Source organism: Plecotus auritus, assembly GCF_963455305.1.
Source record: "Plecotus auritus genome assembly, chromosome: 4".
Lineage (NCBI taxonomy): Eukaryota > Metazoa > Chordata > Mammalia > Chiroptera > Vespertilionidae > Plecotus > Plecotus auritus.
The window spans coordinates 106,227,547-106,245,404 of NC_137775.1; the positions used below are offsets into that span (position 1 = coordinate 106,227,547).

Genomic DNA, 17,858 nt, shown 5'->3' on the forward strand with positions numbered 1-17,858 from the left:
CCCACCCACTATTGGGGTAGGGGGTGCGATCAGGGGTGGGGTGGCCAGAGGGAGGGGCTGCAGGAGGCTGGCTGCCCAGCCCCGCCGCCTATTGGGGTTGGGGGGATGCGATCAGGGGCGGGGCTGGCTGGGGGGAAGGGAGAGGGTGTTTGGCCAGCTGGCCCCGCTCTTGATCGGGTGGTAGAGTCTGATCAGGGGCAGGCTGGCAGGGGGGAGGGGCCACGAGGTTGGCCCACCGGCCCCATGCGCCATGCCCTGATTGGGCCGGTTCGCTGGCCACAATGGGCACCATAGCAATCAGTCATTATGGTCGTTATGGTCTTATGGTCACTGGCTTTTTATATCCTACCTAATAAAAAGGGAATATGCTAATTGACCCTCACGCCATCACAAAGATGGTGGCGCCCACAGCCAATAAGGAGGGAGTATGCTAATTGACTGTCACGCCCTCAAATATAGCGGCACCCACAGCCACAAGATGGCGGCGCCCAGTCCCCTCAGGTCCCCCAGCCGCCCAGGGCTGGCCTGAGGCGCAGGCAAGCCTTGGATGGTGGCTGCCTAGGTAACCAGGGCTAGCCGAGGCTTGTGCTACTGGCAGTGGCAGCAGCAGAGGTGTGATGGGGCATCACCTTCCCTTGACCACCGGGTCACCTCCTGCCCCTGAGCTCTCCCAGACTGTGAGAGGGGCAGGCCAGGCTGAGGGACCCCCCTCCAGTGCATGCATTTTCATGCACCGGGTCTCTAATATACAGATAACTATGTGTATTTTTATTTATCCTATTTTATGCTTCCTTCCTATTTCTTTGTTGTTTACTTTCTGCCTTGTAGATAATATTCCAGTTTGGTTTTATGGGGCTCAGAGGGTATATTTACTGTTTCTAGCTCTTCAGACTTTTCAGAAAGAATTCCGACATACATATTTCTAATTACGCTTCAAGAATGAAACTAACTCTCTTGTCTTAGAAGGGCAGCTGAGGAGACCTAACTCGTTCCACACTTTATAATGTGGAGACCTAATTTAAGTTCATGGGTGCTTTTATAAAAGGCATGTGCTTACCAGAATATGTACATATCTGAAAAAAAAAAGTCTGACAAAATTCAGAACGTAAAACTGCGAGAGCATGCAGGGGAGAGAAGGATCTTGTGGGGCAGCTTTGAGGCCTCAGCACTGAAGATTATCAGAAAATGTGTCATAGAATATGGCTGTTTATTCAGATGCCTTTTAATTAAAAACACACATCAGATGTCCCTGAAATTTGCATTGGGAGCGCCAATTACACAGTGAAATTGGGGCAGCTCTTGTTATGAGTTCCTGACCGTGGCCTTGCTGTCTAGAGATGAATGGCAGGAGGCGGATCCCACTTCTCCAAAGCCAGGCGTCTCCTCTCTCACCCGCAGCAGTGGCTCCATGCGCAAAGGCGGCTAAAATAATCACTGCACTTAGATTACCCCAGGCTACCGGGCAGGCCAGGAGTCACTCACAGAAATGGAAAGCCAAAACGTTGACACCAGATATTGAGTTAATGGCAGTGGGCCTGGAACAGTGTCTAATTGAAATAATCTGAAAAATGATTTGGAGATTGAAGCTGACATGCCTTCCCTGCCGCTGCCGCCGCCTGCCGCTCTCAGGGCCTCGTGGGAGGTGGCAGATACAAGACTCGTTTGTTTCCTCAGTTGTGGCTGGGAAACTGGACACAGGGCTTTTTGGGAAGCCCAGGCCTGGGTGCCACAGGCTGACCTCCCAGCTCCTGGGGCTTTGCCCACGTTTGCCTTTGAGGCTGAGGCTGTGGCGCCTGCCCCTCACACAGCACATTGGAGAGAAGGCTTGGGCGGGCCAGGTGTGGGCGGGATGTGCGGCCTGGCCCTGAGCACCCGTGGGGGTGGTCAGGGGGTGCTCTGTGTGGTGTGTTCTGTGCGGTGGGCAGAGGTGCTCTGTGTGGTGGGCAGGGGTGCTCTGTGTGGTGGGCAGAGGTGCTCTGTGTGGTGGGCAGAGGTGCTCTGTGTGGTGGGCAGGGGTGCTCTGTGTGGTGGGCAGGGGTGCTCTGTGTGGTGGGCAGGGGTGCTTTGTGTAATGGGCAGGGGTGCTCTGTGTGGTGGGCAGGGGTGCTCTGTGTGGTGGGCAGGGGTGCTTTGTGTAATGGGCAGGGGTGCTCTGTGTGGTGGGCAGGGGCCCTGAGCACCCATGGGGGTGGGCAGAGGTGTGCGTGAAAGGACCCCGGAAGCTGTCTGGCTGCAGGATGCTGGCCTGGGAGCGGAGGTGCGGCCTGGAAAGCCCCAGCCCCTCTCAGGATGCAAATGTGCACCCCGAGGTGTCTCTCACAGTCCTCCTATATCTGCACAGTCCCCGCTCACATCTCTCTTTAGAGTAAACGATAATTAAAGGGAGCGGCTTGTCATGTTGATACACACACTGCTTCACAGTCCAAGGTTTTATGAAGCAGAACATGGCTCCAGTTCAGAAGGGCCTGGCCGGACCTCGGGCGCAGAGCAGGCATATGGGTGCGGCCTCCCGGAGGGCTCACTCTGCTGCTCTGCACTGCACTGCGGGCCCCGCCTTGCTCGCTCAGAGCTGCTGCAGGACAAAGCGAGTGGGCAGGAAAGGCCAGCGAGCGGCAGGGCCTGGGAGCGTGGGTCACAGTGAGCGCAAGCTCATGCAGCACGTGTCACTGGCCGATTTCCACATCGATCTATGAGGTGCTCAGCCTTGCATACAATGCTCAACTCTTTCATGCTTTACACACTTCACATGCAGCTGCCAGAGGTTTGGCTCGAACCCACCAATTAAATAAGTTGCGCCTCCAGAAGTGCAGAGCAGTCGGGGAGGCCTCTCGGGGTGCCTGGGGTCTCTGGTTCTCTCCGTGTGCTGAGAGAAGTAGATGCCGGGACTGACAGTCATTTAGAAAATAACCAAAAATGCTAGAATGTGAAGGTGTAGAGATACATTCTGCAACATGTCAGCTTCCGGAGATGCTGGAATTCTAGGAGGTCCTGAACCAAGTGAAAGCAGGACCCTAAGTGGACATTGATGACCTTCTCTTGAGGGCATTTTCTAAACATTGGCTTTCACACCTCACAGCCGCTTCACACCTCACCTGCTGGTTCACACCTCACAGCCGCTTCATACCTCATGGGCTGCATTTACACCTCATGGGCCGCTTCACACCTCATGGGCCACGGGCACAGCCTCATGGGCTGCATTTATACCTCATGGGCCACTTCACACCTCATGGGCTGCTTCACACCTCATGGGCTGCTTCACACCTCATAGGCTGCTTCACATCTCATCTGCCGGTTCACAGCCCGTGATCACCAGCTGCATTTACGGCCTCACAGGCTGCATTCACGGCCTCGCCAGCCTCGTGGGCTGTGGGGAGGAGGTGGGGGGGTCACCTTAGAACAACGGCGAGCGCCTCCACTGGGCCCAAGGGCTTCCGTGCTCAGCACTGGGGTGGGGTGGTGGGGAGTGGGCTCACACCAGGGCTTTGAACACAGTCAGCCTCACAGGAACACGCTGTCCACATGCACCCCCACGTGGCCCCTAAAACCCAAACGAGGAAGTTAGCTTAGAGAAGGAAGCACACGTCCTCACTGGAGGAACCCCCGTGTTCTCTGTCCTCAAATGGTTTCCACAGTTAAAATCCCAGGAGTTTACAGCAACATGCTGGAGACCAAGGAGCCATGAACAAAGGGCAGCTGAAAGGATGGACAAATAAACCTGAGGGCACAATGAAGAGACCTCGAACATAAACTTACGTGTTTTCACGTGTAAAGGAACCCACAAAAGAGAGGTAACATATGAACCAGAGATTAATAGCCTCAAAAATGACCAAAAATATTAAAACAATAGAATTTTTAAATGGAAGATAAAATAGAAAGTTTAAACTCAAGAAATGAGTTTAAAAGCAGATTAGATATAGTTGAAGGGGGGATGAGTGAACTAAAAGGTAGAACTGGAGAAATTATCCAGAATGCAGCCTAGAGAGATAAAGAAAAGAAATGCATGATTTTTAAAAGTAAGGGGTCTTAGAAGATAAGCTACGACCATCTCATATACATTTAGCAGGAGTCCCGGGACAGGAAGGCGTCAAGAGGTGCTACCTGAAGACACAGTGGCTGAAAAATGTATGTCACCGATGGAAATGCCAATTCTCAGACTCAGTAAGTCTACTGGAGTGAAACATTTCTGCATCTGGATTCATAACAGAGAGGCCGCGGAACCCCCGACAAGGGAGGGATCTTAACACAGCGAGCAGAGGAGAGGAGAAGGCGGTCCAGCTAGAATGAGCGTGCCTGGTGGCGGGTTCCCGGCAGCCGAGTGAATCAGACGGTGGGAAGAAAGGCCTTCCTACTTCTGAGGGGAAATAGTTGTCAACCTAGAATTATACTGAGAAAATGTCTTTCAAAAATGAGGACTTAAAAAGAGTTGAATAAAGATACTTTCAAAATAAATGAGCTTGTCACCAATAGATCCTCATTTAAGTTAATTCAAAAAGGGTTACTACGGACAAAAGACAAGAAGCCCCTAAGAAAGATGTGGGCTGCAGAAGGAATGATGAGCAAAGGAAGCAGCAGCTGTGGGCATGGGTCCGGTCCCGCGAAGCCCCCGAGGGGTGCCCTGCGTGGAGGCGGCAGTCGCAGTGCGGTGGGGCCGGCAGCGGGACTAGGCTTAGATGTGGAGCCGGAAGACGGGGCGGAACTTCCTCGGACGAGGGCTTGCTTCTTGTGGACCAGCGAAGAAAGGGGTTTCCTGAGGTGGAATCTGCTCCTGGTGAAGACTGGAAACAACAAGGACTGAGTGTGCCAGACTCAGTAGGGGGAGCAGCACAGGGCGTGAGGGGCCTGACCCGCTGGAAGCTCTGCTGCGGGGAGATACTCTCCAACAGCATTGCTGTGGCGAGAAAGCCTCCACGGAAGGCAGACTCCACGACTGTCTGGTTTTAAGAAATGGACACACCTAGAATTATACTGAGAGAAAATGTCTTTCAAAAATGAGGACTTAAAAAGAAGAGTTCAATAACGAGACTTCAGCAGCCACCACCCTGATCTGCCAGCAGCCAACACCGAGGTCAGACCCGCCTCCAGCAAAAAGGTTGCCATTCAGTGAAGGCTCAGGTAGTGGCCAGCACTTTCCAGCAATAAAGTGTTTTTCATTAAAGCATGCACATTGTTTTTTCCGATATAATGCTCGTGCACACTTAATAGACTACATGGAGTGTAAACATTGCTTTTATATGCCTGTGGCTCACTTGCTTGCGACACCCACTTAATTGCCGTGGCTGGACCCAGCCCCGGGCTCTCTGATGTACACCCAGAGTGCAAACCTTATGCAAAATGGTGACTTAGACCTTATTGAAATTTATAAAGCCAAACCACAAACTGCGATGAGGTAGTGGTAGCCCACATGCTGATAGTGTTCATGTGTGGGGCATTTAAAGACTCCTGCAAAGCAACAAGGAAAAGCCAGCCCAGGCAGAAGCAGAAGAAAACTCCTGTAAGAGGAAGCATGTATTGAGCAAATACAGTGGTGCTGGTGCTGCGCCTGATTGGCAATAGAAGGCTTGCAGGGGGGGCCACGGGAGATACAATGTTGATACAATGTTGCATCTGCCAAGTTGGCAAAGATGTTTAAGTCTGACAGAGTGAGGTTCTGCAGCGATAGAAACTCCTAGAAAACACTCAAGGGCATGGAAAGCAGTGTGGTGCTTGCCTGGGGGGTGGAAGGGGGTGCAGGAGGATCTAGGAAGGGGGATAAATCGTGATGGACCGAGACTTCACTTGGGGTGGTGATCTCACAATATAGTGTCAGGTGATGTGTTCTGAAAATGTGCACCTGAAACCCGTGTAATTTCATTAACCAGTGTCACCCCAATACATTCAATTAAAATAATTAAATGCATTGCTTTTTTAAAAGAAACTCTTACAAGCTGATGGTAGGAGTGTCACTGATGCCATCGCTTTGGGACTCTATGTCCAAGTGACTCCACGAGAGGAAACCTCCTGTGTGTGCCCGAGACGGCAGTCACTGGACGGGCAGGAAAAGGAGAAATAACCCAGTGTCCACTGAGCCGGACAGCTGGCTGGAGAGATGGATCATGTAACAGCCACACAGCGTGAACACAAGACCCACGGGACATGCTGAACAAAGGAGCCCCAGACACAGGTTGGGGGGAAGCCAGTCAGAGAGGAACATGCTTAAGTTCAAAGTAAGCAACAGACATGGGAGAAAAACTTCAGAAAAAGAACCGATCTACCCAGAATTCAGGAGAAGAGTGGGTGGGGCCACAGGGCTTAGGATATCCAATGTAATTGCTTTTTTATTATTGAACTAATTGAGATGAAGTACAAATGTAATTATATTTCATTTCTTTTTCAGAGTGTGGGTATCATGGGCATTTGTTGTCTTATTCTTTGTAACCAACATATATTTAATAAGTACTTCATGATATCTAATATTTCATTAAATGCAAGTATCCTATATAATAAAAGGCTAATATGCAAATTGTCCCTTCGGGAGTTCGTCCGAGAGACCAGGAGTTTGATTGCTTGCTATGATGTGCACTGATCACCAGGGGGCGGCACGGAACATGGTGGGTGACCAGCGGCAGCAGTGGGGTGCTGAGGGAGGGAGGGGAGGAGGAGGTGGGGAGGCTGGGAGGTGGGGAACCTGATCAGCCCTGATGGTTGGCCAGGCCTAGGGACCCTACCTGTGCACAAATTTCATGCACCGGGCCTCTAGTAAACTATATTTTTGAATTACAAATTAACAAGAAAAATTTCTAACTATCAAGAGAAAGTCATCGTGGCCTTAGCTGGGTGGCTTAGTTGGCTGAAGCATTGTCCTGTACACCAAAAAGGTTGTGGAGTTGATCCCCAGTTGGGACGTGTGCAGGAGGCAACCGGTTGATGCTTCTTTCACATTGATGGTTCTCTCACTCTCCCTCTCAAGTTAATAAAGACATATCCTCAGGGAGGATTTAAAAACAAAAGAGAGAGAGAGAGTCATCGTGAACTGACCAGGGACATCCTCCCCAGGAGCACGATACGTATTTAATTAAATGGTGGTTTATACGCACGCCAACAAGCGCACATTTAGTTTTTCTACCAACTCGACTTTGCTGTATCTCAGCAGAGTGCGCCTTAGTTATTTGTGTTGCTGGGTTGTTGTAGGAGCTAAGGTGGCCTCTTCAAACGGGCCTCCTCCAGCTGGCGGGGCTCTGCATGGAGGCTTGCCCTCTGCCATGACCTCCCTTTGGTGGTCAGACAGCAGGCACGCAGGGACACGGTGGTCAGAGGGCTGGGCACACAGGGACATCAGGCTCCCTTTGCTGGTGAGATGAGACCCCAGGAGGCCCCCTTCCCTGCAGCAGAAGGAGGTGAACTCTGTCCCCAGCAAAGGGGAGGCAGGGTGCCCCTCCCTCTCTCGGTGACGCTGACCTTGGGGACTAGTGGTCGGGAATGCACTCAGCTCCGGCCAGTGGGAGGGTTACATGTCCTGGGACATGCCCCCTCCAGGCCTTGCCCTGAAGGTCAGCTCCACGGAGCCTCCTTGTGCGGCTGTCACAGCTGGTGCCCAGTCAGGTCCACGCTGTGTGGCCTGGGGAGGACGCAGTCACAGACCTGAGCTTGCGAGTGGCTGCCAGGGGCCCCGCCTGAGAGCCCAGATGGCCGTCCTCGGGGTCCTGCTCTGACACTTGCACTTGGAAACTGGAGCTGTCGCCAGCCACAGCTCACTCTGGAGTCACCCTCCACCCCACACCCTCCTCCCCATACCCTCCTCCCCACACCCTTCTCCCCACACCCTCCACCCCACACCCTTCTCCCCACACCCTTCTCCCCACACCCTCCACCCCACACCCTTCTCCCCACACCCTTCTCCCCACACCCTCCACCCCACACCCTTCTCCCCACACCCGCCACCCCACACCCTCCTCCCCACACCCTTCTCCCAAACCCTCCACCCCACACCCTTCTCCCCACACCCTCCTCCCCATACCCTCCTCCCCACACCCTTCTCCCCACACCCTCCACCCCACACCCTTCTCCCCACACCCTCCTCCCCATACCCTCCTCCCCACACCCTTCTCCCCACACCCTCCACCCCACACCCTCCTCCCCATACCCTCCTCCCCACACCCTTCTCCCCACACCCTCCACCCCACACCCTTCTCCCCACACCCTTCTCCCCACACCCTCCACCCCACACCCTTCTCCCCACACCCGCCACCCCACACCCTCCTCCCCACACCCTTCTCCCCACACCCTCCACCCCACACCCTTCTCCCCACACCCTCCTCCCCATACCCTCCTCCCCACACCCTTCTCCCCACACCCTCCACCCCACACCCTCCTCCCCACACCCTTCTCCCCACACCCTTCTCCCCACACCCGCCACCCCACACCCTTCTCCCCACACCCTCCTCCCCATACCCTCCTCCCCACACCCTTCTCCCCACACCCTCCACCCCACACCCTTCTCCCCACACCCTCCTCCCCATACCCTCCTCCCCACACCCTTCTCCCCACACCCTCCACCCCACACCCTCCTCCCCACACCCTTCTCCCCACACCCTCCACCCCACACCCTCCACCCCACACCCTCCTCCCCACACCCTTCTCCCCACACCCGCCACCCCACACCCTCCTCCCCACACCCTTCTCCCCACACCCTCCACCCCACACCCTTCTCCCCACACCCTCCTCCCCATACCCTCCTCCCCACACCCTTCTCCCCACACCCTCCACCCCACACCCTCCTCCCCACACCCTTCTCCCCACACCCTTCTCCCCACACCCGCCACCCCACACCCTTCTCCCCACACCCTCCTCCCCATACCCTCCTCCCCACACCCTTCTCCCCACACCCTCCACCCCACACCCTTCTCCCCACACCCTTCTCCCCACACCCTCCACCCCACACCCTCCACCCCACACCCTCCACCCCACACCCTTCTCCCCACACCCTTCTCCCCACACCCTCCACCCCACACCCTTCTCCCCACACCCTTCTCCCCACACCCTTCTCCCCACACCCTTCTCCCCACACCCTCCACACCCGAACCCTCCACACAACACCCTCCTCCCCACACCCTCCATGCTCACACCCCGTGGCATGAGGCGCAGTCACTGCCCTCCCAGGGGACAGGGGTGGGGCCTCCCCCGCTGGCAAGTGGCCGTCCTGTGGTAGGCTGGGGAGTCCAGGCAGGTCCCCTGCTCCTGCCGTGGCTGCAGGCCCTGCCCAGCATGTGTGGGGGACAGGCTGCCTTCATGGGGGCTGAGGAGAGCAGGGCTCGTAGGGCCCCAGCCCGGCACCCTCCACCCCAACAAGGAGCAGGTCTGGCTGAGACCCTCCCTGAGGACAGGCGGCTGCAGGACTGGGCCAGGCAGGGTCCTGGGCGTCAAGTCTGCCTCCTCCATGGCGGCTCCTTCCCGCCCTCCCCCCACCCCTGCACCGGCTGAGCCCATGGCTCTGAGCCCTACGGCTTCTGAGGGAGGGGCCGTCCAGCCGCCTTCACAGCTGCTGACCATGTGGACCAGGGGCCCTGCTGGTCTCAGTGAGGGGGGGATGGTGGTCGCTGAAGGTCATGGCAGCTCACTGGCCCCCTCCCCGCCAGGCCCCTGGGGTTGGGGACGTGGCCAAGTGGATGCAAGTTTTGATGGGAAGGTGTGCCTCCTCGTGGGGTTCGTCCTGAGCGGTCCCTGCAGCCCCCTGGACAGAGGGGTCTCATCGCACCCCCTTCCAGGTCAGAGAGGCGGACACGGTCCCTCCACACAGCCACGTCTTAATCACGTGGGACGCTGGGAAAACTGCGAAGTGCAAAAGGTGTCCCGGTGGATTAAAACGGGAACCAAGTGGGCTGTGGTGGAGTTTCGAGTATGTTGCAGCGCTCTGCCTCTCCAGCTCATTTGCATACTGGTAGCCTTCATCTACAGAGTTAGTGTTAAAGGACTTCTCAGTGTTTGGGAACGCTTGTCTCTATGGAGACAAAACGGCATCATCACTGTCCTATCCTACTTAAGTAGCTGCTCCCACCTTGCGCCCTGCACCCTCATACCCGACTCGGGATCCGCCCGCGAATGCCAGTCAGAGCCAACACTGGACAGCACATCTGGCGGAAGCAAGGCCTACCTTCTCCCGAAATGCCTCCCCATGGAGGTCACTGAAAGGTGAGGGGGGCTCCACGCAGCATCTGAGCCGCAGGTGTGTGCAGCTGCACAGAGCTGTGCCCCGGAGGCGGTCCGTTCCTGAGGGAGGATGTGGCTGTCCCGGCCGCCCACGGGGGTGCAGAGCAAGGCCGCGTGGCTGTGGGTCTTGCAGAGGCATGTGGACGGTAGGCTGTGACAACAACCTTGGAAAGGCTGTCGGCGGGTCTGGAGTCACAAACGTTTTTATTTTAGGCGAATTCAAGATAAAGATAAAGACAAGCCAGGCCAGGGTAAATTGTGTGGCACGTCTCGGATAAAGGCAAGCACACAGCTTCTCTGGTTTGTCCTCGCTTCGCTACCAAGGAGGCATTTCAGAACAGCTCTGCATGCTGAAGGTCGGCCCAGGCTGGGACGGGGCACACAGCCCTGCCCTGCGGAGCTCTCAGCCCACGGGGACGAGCTGCTGCCCTGCTCAGGAATGCGCCCAGGACTGGAGACCCGCCCAGTGAAGAGCCAGGAGCCTGGGTCCTCTGAGAACTCACTTCCCGGTGCCTCCGGGGCCCTGCGGCCCTGGGCGTGGTGATGGGTGGTGAGTTTCCCCTGTCACCTGAGAGAACCCCAGAGCTGGATGAGGGACGTCGCATGATCTGGAGAGAGTTATGTCAGACAGGTGGTGCCCACGCTCAGAAGGCTTCTGAGAGGCATCTTGGGAATGGGCTTCATTCCCTTCTGAGAGCTGGGGGTGTGCAGGGGCCCCCCGCCCAGCATGCTTGTGGGAAAATGAGGAAATGTGTGCAATGCCACATTTCGTGAGTAGATTGACCACAGGACACCGATCATAGGTCTGCCCTAATCATGTGTGTGAGCGCACGTGTGTGCACGCATGTGTGCATGCATGTGTGCACCAGTGTGTGCAAGTGTGGGGGCTTGTACACGTATGTGTGTTGTGTGTCTGGATATATGTGTGTGCATGTATGTAAATTGTGTGACATGTACTAGAAGAAAGGTAAATGTTTGCACGTGTGCCTGTGTGTGCAAGTGTACTGGCATGCACGTGTGTGCATGTTATGTGTGTGTGACTGTATGTGTATGCACATGTGTGCACATGTTTGCGTGTGGGTCTGTGTGGTCACATGGAGGAAAACGCAGGTTGTCCTTGCGGGAGGAGGTTAGCAGCTGCGCTCCAAGTGAGAGTCTGTGTGGTGAAGGGACAGCCCCAACACAGCAGAGCGTCACAGCAGGGACACGGGTGGTGCTCTGACTCAGGCTATGGTGATGGCGCTGCCCTGTCCCCCTTCACACCTGCGCAGCAGGGGCCATTCCTGGAGGCCCTTCCAGACCCTGAGCCACAGCGGCCCTTCTGTGCAGGTGCTGCCCACACCTCATGGCAGGGGCATGGGCACGCCTGGCCCCTCCTCCCGAAGGAAGGTGGACACGGAGAGCTGTGTGCCCGGGACTCACCCCTCCCCTGCGTATCCCTTCCCAGCCCTCATAAGACATTCAGGTCCATTGCACTCCTTTTGGATGGCAGCCCAGCCCAGTTGTTGCCTCCGTCACCCAGCCCAGCTGCTGGCCCCTGACCCCTGGCATCCCGAATGGGTGGGTGGGTCAGTGAGAGGGAGGGAGGCTAGTGCTCTCATTCAACCTGGCTCAGCCCCCCTGAGCCCAAACCCTCCATGTTCTGACTCGAAGGGTCCAGGAGACAGGTCTGCGCAATCCCCAGGTGAGGGTGCGGCCTGGTCTGTGGGGATGGCGGCAGCACAGAGGCTCCAAGGAGGAGTGAGGGTGGGCTGCGGAGAGGCGGGGGGAGGCCCGGCAGCAGTCTCACCTGGGGAGCTTGGGCCGGGGACTGCTGTGGGGAGTCCCTGGATGCGGTCATAGAGGGAGGCCGCGCTTGTGCAGCCGCAGGACGCAGATGGAGTGTGTGATCTGGAGCTTGTGGGCATGTCACAGCACCAAGCAGCAGGTGGTGCCGGCGCAGTGCAGGTTCCATAAAACCATTGGTGAACCCTGCCACGCCAGCCCTGGCGAGTGCGGCTCCCGCAGTCCTCACACCACCCATGAAGTGGGCGCCCAAAAGCACGATTTTCATGCGGGAAACAGGCTGGGTGCATGGGGGTCTGGCCCGTGACCACGTTTTCCCAGGTCTGAGAAGGTGGCGGATGCTTTCGTCAGGGGCCTGGGGCCAGGAGACCAGCCTTAGCTGCGGGGAGGCCGGGCAAGGCAGGTGTGTGGGGGAACACGGGACAGGCATGGAGGCCCTGCAGACAGGAGCCCAGGATGTGCAGGAGGGAGACCGCACTCGGCACCCACAGTGTCAACGGTCACACCTGCTCCGTGGATTAGGCTTTGCTGCAGCACAACCAGGTTGGCTCCCTGCCCCCATGCATTGTCCCGAAGGCCTCAGGCGGCCGCAGGATGGCTGCTGACCCCAATCGTCACTGGTGCCGGGTCCTGAGCCTGAGACACCTGCCGCTGTAGCAATGGGTGGAGAGCTTTCAAAACCCACTGCTCTGCCCCTGGCCCACTGTTATGCCCGTCCGCGGCTCCCATTCAGTGGGCGTGCTGGCGCTCACAGCAGACGGTGAGGCCGGTGCTCAGGCTCTATTGAGCAGAGCTCTCTCAACTCCAGGCCCCACTTGGGCCTGGCACCCCACCACAGTGTCAAGTGTCTTGGGGTTCTGTTCTCTAACTGGAGGGGCTGATGGGTAATTACCCAAATGTGAAAAGTATGTTCATTTGTTCCCAAGACAATGGAAAGGCCCAAAGTTGGGGGGAGGAGATTGCGGGCTCATGCGGCCATGAAGGTCCTTGCGCCCCCAGTGGATGCAGCTGCACAGAATACGAGGCTCCTCGCCATCCCACGACCGTTGCACACCCTTCATTCTGGTTTTCCTTTCCAAAGTGACAGGGGCTTCATCCCAAACATCTTCCACAGAATCTCAGTCACAGGCTTCGTGACAGCTTCCTCCTGACAAAATGGGGTATTTTGTCTGTAGTGTGAGCAGGGCAGGTGGATCTGAAGTGTAAGCTGGGTGCTGGATCATGATGTGAACCAGGCACTGGGACATGGTGTGAGCTGGGTGCTGGGTCATGGTGTGAGCCGGGTGCTGGGTCTGAAGTATAAGCCAGGTGCTGGGTCTGAGGTATGAGCCAGATTCTGGGTCATGGTGTGAGCCAGGTGCTGGGTCTGAGGTATGAGCCAGGTGCTGGGTCTGAAGTATGAGCTGGGTTCTGGGTCATGGTGTGAGCCGGGTGCTGGGTATGAGGTATGAGCCGGGTTCTGGGTCATAGTGTGAGCCGGGTGCTGGGTCTGAGGTATGAGCCAGGTGCTGGGTCTGAAGTATGAGCCGGGTTCTGGGTCATAGTGTGAGCCGGGTGCTGGGTCTGAGGTATGAGCTGGGTGCTGGGTCTGAGGTATGAGCCGGGTGCTGGGTCATGGTATGAGATGGGTGCTGGGTCATGGTATGAGCCAGGTGCTGGGTCTGAGCTGTGAACCGGGCACTGGGTCATGGTGTGAGCCAGGCGCAGGGTCATGGTGTGAGCCGGGTGCTGGGTCTGAGGTGTGAACTGGGTGCTGGGTCTGTGGTGAGCCAGGGTGCCTGGTCTGGGCCCGGACTCACTGCTGCAGCACTCACCATCCTCTTGCTAATGTGGGGGCCTCATTCTCGGAAAGCCCTCCTCATCCTGCGTCAGAGGCAAACTAGGGAGGATCTGCCGAAGCTGAATTATGAGAGAGGAGTGAAGTGGCCCGCCCTCCCCCAGGAGGGCCGGTCATCAGCCTTGTTTCTAGTGAGCACGTCATGAACCCTGTCATTTTGTTCTAAAATAAGACCTTACTCTTGGTAGCCACGTCCACGTTGTTTCTCCCAGCAGGTCTGTGGGTCCCCTGGGACAGCACCTCTTCTTGGAGTGGGGAGCGGGGGACGCCGGCCCTCAGGTCTCCCTCTTGCAGCTCGTGCCCAGCGTGGCGTTGGGACTGGGCGTAGCGCAGGGAGAGCACCGCCGTGTCCAGCGGAGGACAGGCCCCGAGCTAACCCTGTGCTTCTTCTTCTTCCCAACAGTCAGCAACAAGGACAAACTGGAAAGATCATCGGGATTGAGAATTCTTCAAGCTGGAATGGGGTCGGTGAGTGGCTGAGGGCTGCCCTGAGACGCGTCGGTGCATGGCGTGCTGTCCGCGTGGAGGCCTGCGTCGCGGCCAGTGTGGGGTCCAGTAACGTCGTGTGGCTGGGCCAGCTGACTGGTGTGAGCCAGGTGCTGGGTCATTGTGTGAGCCGGGTAGCCATCTGATGGTTAAGATGCCAGTGCCGGTGCCAGATAATGTGACTGTTTTTGGTGGCCTTTGAGGAAAAGCAGTCATGAGTAAGAAAAACAGTGAAACCGTCAGAACACACATACTTTCTCGTTTCGTTAATTGTTAAATGTGTGCACATGAGTGGGCCGGGGAAGTTACCCTTCCCTCGGGGACTCGGTGGGTGTACTGGTATCTTAGTTATTTTAGGGCGTGTTTGAGGGGAGGCGATATAAGAAAGGATGCTTCCACAATAGGATGCAAGGCCCGCAGCCTCAGGGCCGGGCATGGCTCCGTTGGTACTGGAAGGAGGCACTTGACCTGACACTCAGTCAGCAAGTGCAGCTGCCGGCTCTCGCCTCCCAAGGCCTGCGGGGCGCGTTCTGGTCCCCATGCAACTGAAGGAACTGCAGGCAGAACAGCGCTGCTCCCTCTAGGAGGGGTGCTGCCACTCTGAGTCCACATGGACCAAACCGGCCTTTGCTGTCGCCGTAGAAACTAGATTTCACGGCCTGGCCTTCTCAGACACTTGACCATCAGGCGGCGGCCATGAGGGCTCCTTGCTGATGGCTGGGACCTGCCGCTTTCTTGGGGGAAATGTCCCCGCAGCTGCGAGTCCTGCTCCCACACGAGAGCCGGTCTGACGGGCTGTTTTCATGACCAGTGGCTCCACACTGACGGGGAGCAGGCGTGCAGGAGCCTGCGGCTCGTGCTCCTGTGACATAGTGCAGGGCGCACACGGGGACTGAGAACCTGTCAGAGGATGTGGGAGAGCTGGGGCCCCAAGACTGCCTGTGCCCACCGGAGGGCAGTTTCCGTAGCACGCATGTTTCTGGTGTCCAGGGTGGGGTGAAAGTCACAGGTGTAAAGAGAAAGCTGCGGCTGAGAGCCTCGCCCTGCCTGGAGTGTCTGGCCGAGCGGCGGGTTAGGAAGTGTGTCTGTGAATGGGAGGCTGGCTCTGCCGGGAAGGGGGGGGGGGGGATGGGGCGGGGAAGTGGGGGGGGCGGGCCTCTTCTGACTGGAAAGGGCTCTCCTGCTTCTCAGGGGCTCGAAGGAGGGTGTGACGATTGGGTCAGCGCTGACTGCTCGCTCTGGCCAGCACGGCTTCCATAGGTACCTCAGGCTCACTGCTTCCTGTCACAGGGCCCCATGCTGGTATCAGTGACAGCTGAGCTGCAGGGCAGGCCTGGCGCTGGGCTGGCTTGGGAGAAGCTGCCGCCCCCACTCCGGGTGAGGCACCAGGGTCAGGAAGTGGTAGCCTTGTCTCCTCACCCTCCCCAGCCTCACGGAGGTCCCTGCTGCTCCCACTTCTATCCCCAAAGCCCCGCCCCTGCGTCAGGGGACCTGGGTCACCGATCCTGCAGGGCAGCTCCGTGGTCTAGACCCCTCCTTGTTCGGCAAGATTGTCTTCCATTCTCTCTGAACACGGCCTCCCTCCCAGAGACTCGCTTCCCCCGACTCTCGGTTTCCTCTGTCATCCAAGGGGCGTCACAGCACCCACCTGGCTTAGGTGGTGATCCCTGAGAGAACCGATGTCAAGTGCCTGATGCAGCAGCCTCTCCACAATACTCACTCTCAGACCCGTCGCCGTGGTCACCCTCCCAGTAGCCCCCATGGACCCTCTTACCCACCCAGCTCTTCAGGCTCCCCATCATCCACTCACCTCTCACCTCTCACCTCTCACCTCTGGCCATGCCGCGCAGGTCCTCTCCCCTGCGTCTAATCTGCGATGAAGAGCAGGCATTGCCTGGTCGTTACTGTACATTTCACTTCCGGAGAACAGTGTGTTTCCTGCATCTTCAAACCTTTGTCTCTCTGTCTTGGACTTGATGGTTTGGATACTTGCCTTTGTCTTTTGAATTGTTTAATCCTGCTGGACCCGCCCTCAGGAGGCCCTTCGCCCTTGTCGTCTGTGGGGTCTGTGCACTCACCTGCCGCGGGCGTTGGCTATCCGGGAGGGCGGTCTCTCTAGGAGTTTCTGAATCGTTTCCCTTGAACCCCTGGGACCCTAATGTCTCCACGGACCCATTTCTGTGGTGATGGGCAGTCTCTGCCCCATTCAGGCAAGAGACCCTGGACCCGGACCCGCAGATGGCACAGGCCTGGTTTCTGCCTCCCTCTGCCCCCCAGGCAGTGGTGGCTGGAGGCCAGTCCCCACTCTCAGGGGAGGCGGGGCAGCGCCGAGGGTTCCAGCCTCCCCACCTCCTTCTCCTCCAAAGGATGAGGTCTGCACTGCGCCCAAGTCTGCCTCCTTCTGTCACATTCTCTCTCCTGTACCCTCCACACGCCGTTTCCCTGTTTGCTCCTGAGCCGTGCAGATGCGCCCTGGGCTCCCATCTTGTGACATATAAACTCCCGGCCCCCTCAGACTGCCCCTGGCCCCCAGCAGTTCTGTCCCTTCATGCAAGGCAATACTCCTCGACAGCTGCGTCTACATGTCCCGTCCCCTCAGGACCCCTTTCCACGGCTCTGAAGCCTCTGCTGTCGGCAGGATCAGTGACCTCATTGTCGCCGGGACCGTGGGCGCTTTGTCCTCTCGGCAGCTTTCCCCACCAGCCCCCTTCCTGAACCCTGGCTGTGCTGAGGGCGCCCCCTCAGACTCTGCCAACCCCTCCCTGTGTGACCCCTATGCCCCTGACACTCCGGCACAGCCCTCCCCTCCTCTCGGCCCTGGCTCTCGGGGGCCTCGCCCAGGCCTGGCTTTCTGTGTTAGCCACGTGGGGATGACCCCAGGTCTGTCCGTTCGCTCTGCCCACCACAGCCCGTCTGCCTGTGTGCCCGTCTCGGACATGGAATGCGGTTGGAGATGTGCTGTCCCGGAACTGGATTCACCCGACTCAGGGGCACTTGAACTGCATGCAGATACTTTGTGACAATGACTATTTAACTCCTGAGGGAATAGCCCTCTGCCCCTTCTGACATCCTCCCTCCTTGGCCGGTGGGGGGTGGCTTGCTATGGGGTGTGACCCCAGGCAGGGCCCAGGCAGGAGCAGAGCCACCTCCTGCCCCATGCTTCCATCCCTGTCTGAGCTCTGCTCCGCGGTCCCTATATGACCAGAGGCCTGGCCTCGCCACCCCTGGGAGCTGAGCATGGCAGCCCCAGACCTCCACATCACCTGCTGATTGACACCTGGCTGTGGCCCACCCACCTTCAGGCTCCCTGAGCCCCACGTCCTCAGCAGCTGCAAGGTGGTTCTTGGTCCCCCAAGTCCTCAGAGACCAGGGCCCCACGCCCTGTGCCTCCCTCGCGGCAGGCTCCATTCCAGAAGGCGTGTTGGTCGCACGAGACCACTCCCGACGGCTCTGCAGCCAGGACCCGCTTGGTTTTAGCCTTTGTCTGGGGACCCTCCAGCCCTGAAGCCACCACCCAGAGGGAAGGGGTGCTGGATCTTTGGGGTGGATGCTGGATAGTGAAAATGGG

At 57.6% G+C, this 17,858-nt stretch overlaps 1 protein-coding gene across 1 annotated transcript in view; it reads left to right on the plus strand.

Moving 5' to 3' along the window:
• PTPRN2 (protein tyrosine phosphatase receptor type N2) overlaps positions 1-17,858 on the plus strand; it is a 458,587-nt gene that overhangs the window by 266,806 nt on the left and 173,923 nt on the right. The window contains exon 12 of the mRNA XM_080665141.1: positions 14,208-14,272. Within this exon, the coding sequence (XP_080521267.1) occupies positions 14,208-14,272 (65 nt within the window). The remainder of the gene's footprint in view (positions 1-14,207; positions 14,273-17,858) is intronic.